Source organism: Lycium barbarum, chromosome 10 (assembly GCF_019175385.1).
Source record: "Lycium barbarum isolate Lr01 chromosome 10, ASM1917538v2, whole genome shotgun sequence".
NCBI classification, from domain to species: Eukaryota; Viridiplantae; Streptophyta; class Magnoliopsida; order Solanales; family Solanaceae; genus Lycium; species Lycium barbarum.
Window position 1 is genome coordinate 62,823,217 of NC_083346.1, and position 6,154 is coordinate 62,829,370.

Here is a 6,154-nt window from a genome sequence, read left to right on the forward strand (position 1 = left end):
ATGCATTATGATGAGTTTATGTAATGATATTACACCGTGCCTATATGGCACGGGCAGACACACCACTGCAGCGGGCAGCTTATACCCCGGACGCGGGTTAATTATTATCACACCGTGCCTATATGGACGAGCAGCTTATACACTTGTACATTTATACATACATGATATGATGATGATTATGAGTAAGCCAGCATGTGCTATTTTTTTTATAAGTGACAGTCATATGCAGTTGCTCCTTATTGATTCTTCCTTTATCTTATTGATGTATTTTCATTACTTATGCCTCTCATACTCAGTACAATGTTTGTACTGACGTCCGTTTTCTTTGGACGCTGTGTTCATGCCCACAGGTAGACAGGGAGGTGAGCTTGATCCAGACTCGTAGGAGCTAGTAGCTGATTTGAAAGCACTCCATTGTTCCGGAGGTGCCTTTGATTATTCTTTTGTGTACATGTGTATATTTTGGGCACGACGGGGTCCTATCCCGTCCCTATGTCTAGCACTCTAGTAGAGGCTCATAGATACACAGTGTGGGTGATATGGTCTCACGAGGGTACTACTGTATATATATATATATATATATATATTATCATTTTGATAGCCGAAAGACTTATGTATATAAAAGTATTTATGTTCTCAAATGGAAGATGATTTTCTTATGATTTGAGTATGAACTTGATAAAAGAACGTTTAATGAGTATGATGAGTAGTAGAACGAGTGGTGCTCGGTGGTTAGCCCCGGGTACCCGTCACGGCCCCTAGTCGGGTCGTGACATCAAGTACCTCAAAACACGATATCCTTAGCATATTAAGCACTCCTAGTTTAACCCCGATTGTACGGGTTATAACATCTTTGATTCGTTTAACCCCGAAACCTTATGGTACATGCTTAACATTTGTTTAATACCATCCTTAGCCTTGTAGGGCTTTCATGACTCCTCCGGTCTCACATTAGTTACTTACGATAAAAAGACGCGAAAAAAATCTGAGGTGTAATAATAAGATATGCATTAAGATTTAAATGTTTGAATCTGAATATTAAAATGTTGTATTAAGATTTGAATATTAAATAATTAAGAAAATTTGTTTCTCAACATTTGGATGTATAGAAGTTGTCTTTATTTAAAAATTAATAAATGTAAAATTTATTTAAAAACTAAATTAAACTGATACTATATCAATAAAATAAGTTTTTAAAAATTATATGGTGATTGGTCGTGGTAATGGCTAGCGGTGGTGGTTGTGGGTAGTAGCTAGTAGTGATGGTGGTTGACAGTAATAACTGATGGTGGTGATGAATGATGGCAGTGGGTGACGATATATAGTGGTGGCTGATGGTAGTGATTATCGGTTAGTACATGGTGATTGTAATAGTGGTTGATGGTGATGATTGAAATAACTGGTGGCTAATATTGGTGACGATTGACTGTGGTGATTGTGGGTGGTGGTAATTAATAATGGTGGACAGCGGGTGTTAACAGTTAGAGGTCGTTTGGTATGATATATAAGAAAAAATAGTCATGCGATAAAAATTTAGTATCACCTTATCTCTTGTTTGGTTAATAATCCCGAGATAAGTTATCCCAAGATTAAAAATAGTACCAGGATAAGTTATTCCTGGCAGAGGGTGGAATAACAATCTCAGGATCAGTTATCCCAGGATAAAAATAATAAAAATGACAAAAATAGCCCTTAAGGTCCCTCAAACCCCTTTTCTACTAAATAAGGTGGAAGGTGTTTTTGTAAACAAACAACGTTTTCTTAGAAATTACGTAATGCATGTTACTTTTAGTACAACAAACCAAACAAGCAATAAGAAATAATACCAGGATAACTAATCACAACATAACTAATTCCAGTATAACTAATCACAACATAATTAATCCTAGCATAACTTGTTTTTAAACCAAACGACCCCTTATAGTATTTGGAGTAGCAATGGAATATCATCTTTCTAGAAATCCTTTGACACCCACGTTAAATGCTACTCCCTCCATTCCATAATAAGTGGTGTTTTTAGCTTATGCACACGCCTTAAGAAATTGTTTACTCCTAGAAAATTATGAATGTTTTTACTAACTTACCCCTAATTAATGCTTAGAAAAAGAAAATCTATGATTCTTGATTATAAATAAGAATGAATTTGGAAGAATAAGATCAGTTTTTTCTTGAAATCCTAAAACATCACTAATTTTAAAATAAAATGAAAAGCTTAAAACATCACTTATTATTGAATGGAGGTAGTAATAAATAAAGCCTTAGATCCGTTATTAAAATCAGAGTACAAATTTACTGGATATAACTTACCGCAAAATATGCCTTCTCAAATCTCTTACCCTTGGCCGTTACACCTTTCAATCAAAAAGAGAAAACAAAAAAGGGGGGAAAATATTCTGATGAAAAAACACAAAATACTACGTACTCTAATAGTACATATTATTTCCTCTGTCTCAAATTTTTTTTTTTTAGTCTATTTCAAAAAAATTAGCATTTTTCTATATTTAAAAATAATTTAACTTTATGAGATGATTTACATCCACACAAATATTTAAGGTTTGTTTTGGACCACACATTTTTATTTTTTTAAAATTTTATATTAAATCAAATTAAGATAATATTTTTGGGACGAAGAAAATAATATTTTAGTATATATATATATATATATTTATATAAATATAAAGAAGTGATAGAGACGTCACTATCACACCACTAATCTGCCACCCTCTCTCTGGTCGGCAGCGAAGCTTCAGGTGACTGTTGAGTGTGTGTCTCTTGTCTCTGTCTGTCCCCATCAACACCCTCTCTCGCTCTTTACTGTTACTTATTTATGTTGTCTAAACTCTAAGCAAAACCCCTATTCCATTCTCTTCAAGTAAAAAACTCGGGAAAACCCAACAATTTTGCACTTCTGTTTTTTCCTATTGCATTGATCTGAGAGAAAAAGCTTAAAAATGGAACCTCACCTTAATATTTTCATGTCAAACCCATTATTCTGAAGGTAAACTTATCTTCCGTTTCTCTCTCTCTTTCTTTCTTTTAATTTGTGGGTTTTCCCTAGATATATGGAATAGTTAATGTAAATTGAACAGTTCCAAAATTTGTTTCATTTTCTTGTCTCTCTCTCATTTTGTTGTTTCAAGGCCTTGATTCTTGGAATTTCTTTGTGCTTGCAGGAATTTGAGGTGAAAGAAGGAGATTGTTGTGTGTGTGTGTGGGGGGGGGGGGGGGGGGGAGATTGCATTTTTACGTGTTTGGAGGTTATTAAGAATAAAGGGAGAATGATTAATATTATGAATAAACCTATCAATGAAGTTGAGAGAGGTTTGGATCCTCAGTTATGGCATGCCTGTGCTGGTGGTATGGTCCAAATGGCATCAGTGAACTCAAAATCCTTTTACTTTCCTCAGGGTCACGCTGAACATGCCAACAAGAATGTTGATTTTGGGAGTTTCCCTAAAATTCCATCCCTAACTCTTTGTAAGGTGTCATCCATAAGGTATTTGGCTGATACTGAGACTGATGAGGTGTATGCCAAGATAAGATTGGTTCCGCTGAAAGGCAATGAATGTGATGGTGATGATGTTGATGGTGCTGGATTTCTAGGGATTGATAATAAGAATGAGAATAATAATCAAGAGAAACCTAATTCATTTGCTAAGACATTGACACAGTCTGATGCAAACAATGGTGGGGGTTTCTCTGTGCCAAGATATTGTGCTGAGACCATATTCCCGCGCCTGGATTACTCGGCTGAGCCTCCGGTCCAGACCATTTTGGCCAAGGATGTTCATGGGGAGGTCTGGAAGTTTAGACATATCTATAGGGGGACGCCAAGGAGGCATCTTTTGACAACTGGTTGGAGCAATTTTGTGAACCAAAAGAAGCTTGTTGCCGGGGATTCAATTGTGTTCTTGAGGGCGGAAAACGGGGATCTTTGTGTTGGGATCCGGAGGGCGAAACGAGGGATTGGCACAGAGGTGCCAAACTCTGGATGGAATGGGAATTATGCATCCTCACTCTATCAGGGGTTTTTGAGTGAAGATGAGAAGAAGTTCATCCGAAATGATGGTATGAGGGGAAAAGGTAAAGTTAGAGCTGAATCTGTCATTGAAGCAGCAAAACTTGCTGCCTGTGGCCAGCCATTTGAGGTGGTTTACTATCCCCGAGCAAGTACACCGGAGTTTGTGGTCAAGGCCTCTTCTGTAAGAGCTGCAATGAGAGTCCAATGGTCCTCTGGGATGAGGTTCAAAATGCCTTTTGAGACTGAAGATTCCTCAAGGATAAGCTGGTTCATGGGGACCATATCTTCTGTTCATGTTGATGATCCCATCCACTGGCCTGATTCTCCATGGCGCCTTCTCCAGGTAATCTATTTACAAATTCTTTATTTTCATCTTTATAGTTGCATACTAGTATGTAGTTTAACTACTCCTTGTAATATTATGTTTCGAAACTTGATGGATGAAATTTCTTGCACTTTGACCTTCTCAAGCCGTTTACAAAAACAGTTAAGCATGTTGTGTCTGATAGAAATAACTTTGGAAAAACTTTACTGTTAGTGTTTATCTAGAGATGATACTTGTATTCGAAGGAGGATGCTAAATGTCCCTGTCCTGAGGATTTAATTAGAGTCAGCAAGTCCCTTCCTTTTATGATAGTTCCGGTTTCTGATTTTGCTAATTGATGAGCAGGTACATTGGGATGAGCCAGATTTGCTTCAAAATGTGAAGAGAGTGAGTCCATGGTTGGTTGAGTTGGTATCAAATATGCCGCCCATCCATCTCTCTCCGTTCTCTCCACCAAGAAAGAAGTTGAGGGTTCCACAACCCCATGAATTTCCCATGGCTGGGCAACTCTCACTTCTCACCAACCCTTTAAGCCCCAGCAGCCCTTTGTGTTGTATATCAGACAACATTCCTGCAGGCATACAGGGAGCCAGGCATGCTTTATCTTCAACACATCTCCACTTCAACAAACTGCAGGCAGGACTGCTGCCATTTGGATTCAAAGATTCTGTCCCGCCTTCTAGACGTGGCAGCTTCATCACCAGTTTTCATGATGATGTGAATATCTCCTGCCTATTAACCATGGGAAATAAGACTCCTGCGCAAACACAAACACCAATGTTCATGTTATTTGGTAAACCCATTTTCACCGAGCAGCAAATGTCCCTTAGCTGCTCTAGTGAAACAGTTGGCAACAGTTCATCTAATGGGAATCCGGAGAAGATGATGCATCTCTCCGAGGGTTCAGGATCAACCGTTGTTCATAATGAAAATTCTTCAGGTGAAGTGCTTCCTTGTTATAAAGATCAGAAACCTGAATTTGGTTTGGAGACCGGTCACTGCAAGGTTTTCATGGAATCCGAGGATGTAGGCCGAACACTTGACCTTTCAGTCCTTGGCTCGTACGAAGAGTTGTATAAAAAGCTAGCTGACATGTTTGGAGTTGGAACATCAGAGATGCTGAGCAATGTGCTTTACCAAGACTTTACTGGTGCTGTTAAGCACACTGGAGATGAACCATTCAGGTGAAGTTCTAAGCCACAGATTTCTTTTTATGTTCATTTTAAGCTAGCAGATATGTTTAGCATTTGACATTGTCCTTTTCTATTGTCTTTTGCGATTGCAGTCGGTTTGTTAAGACAGCAAGGCGGCTTACCATCTTAACGGATTCTGGCAGCGCTAACATACGGAGATAGAGATTGCTTGATCTTGATCCTTGTTAAATGTACAGTTGATTGCTACACCACAGTAGTAGCTTCAGCCTACTTTTCTTCCTGCTTTTCACTTTCAATTAGGAGTTCAAGGGGAAATGTCTCCCCTCCAACCAGTTTTTCTTGCAAATTGTAGACTGAAGACAGATTCAGCTTTGTTTAATCCTGTCAATCTACCTGGATTATTTCTTATGATACTAATTTATGCCTATTTGTTGAGGCTTCATATTCATCTTGCAGCTTTTTTGTTGATATTGCAAGAATGCAGTTTTTCTAATCAGCTGCTATTGACAAATGTAGAAATTTAAAATTAGTAAGTGGAACATGATGTTACCTAAACAGATTGTTTTTCTTTCTTGGATACCTTTACCAGTTAATGTGTGCAAAACTGAATGCTGGCAACATTTCTTGATTCTTGATTGTGCCTCCAAAATTTTG

The 6,154-nt window shown here is 37.9% G+C and overlaps 1 protein-coding gene across 1 annotated transcript; it reads left to right on the forward strand.

Annotated features, from left to right (window-relative positions):
• The first annotated feature begins 2,683 nt into the window (after positions 1-2,683).
• Positions 2,684-5,942, forward strand: LOC132614373 (auxin response factor 18-like). Its single transcript, XM_060328819.1, has 4 exons — positions 2,684-2,998; positions 3,174-4,364; positions 4,692-5,530; positions 5,632-5,942. Exons 2-4 carry the CDS (start codon positions 3,279-3,281, stop codon positions 5,699-5,701), a joined length of 1,995 nt encoding a protein of 664 aa, XP_060184802.1. The 5' UTR covers positions 2,684-2,998; positions 3,174-3,278; the 3' UTR covers positions 5,702-5,942.
• The last annotated feature ends 212 nt before the right edge of the window (positions 5,943-6,154 follow it).

Excerpts from the sequence above, each read along its gene's own strand:
- LOC132614373 (XM_060328819.1), top strand. The coding sequence starts at position 3,279 with ATGATTAATATTATGAATAAACCTATCAATGAAGTTGAGAGAGGTTTG. Across the intron at positions 4,365-4,691 it reads CTCCATGGCGCCTTCTCCAG|GTACATTGGGATGAGCCAGA; the intron begins GTAATCTATTTA and ends ATTGATGAGCAG. Across the intron at positions 5,531-5,631 it reads ACTGGAGATGAACCATTCAG|TCGGTTTGTTAAGACAGCAA; the intron begins GTGAAGTTCTAA and ends TTGCGATTGCAG.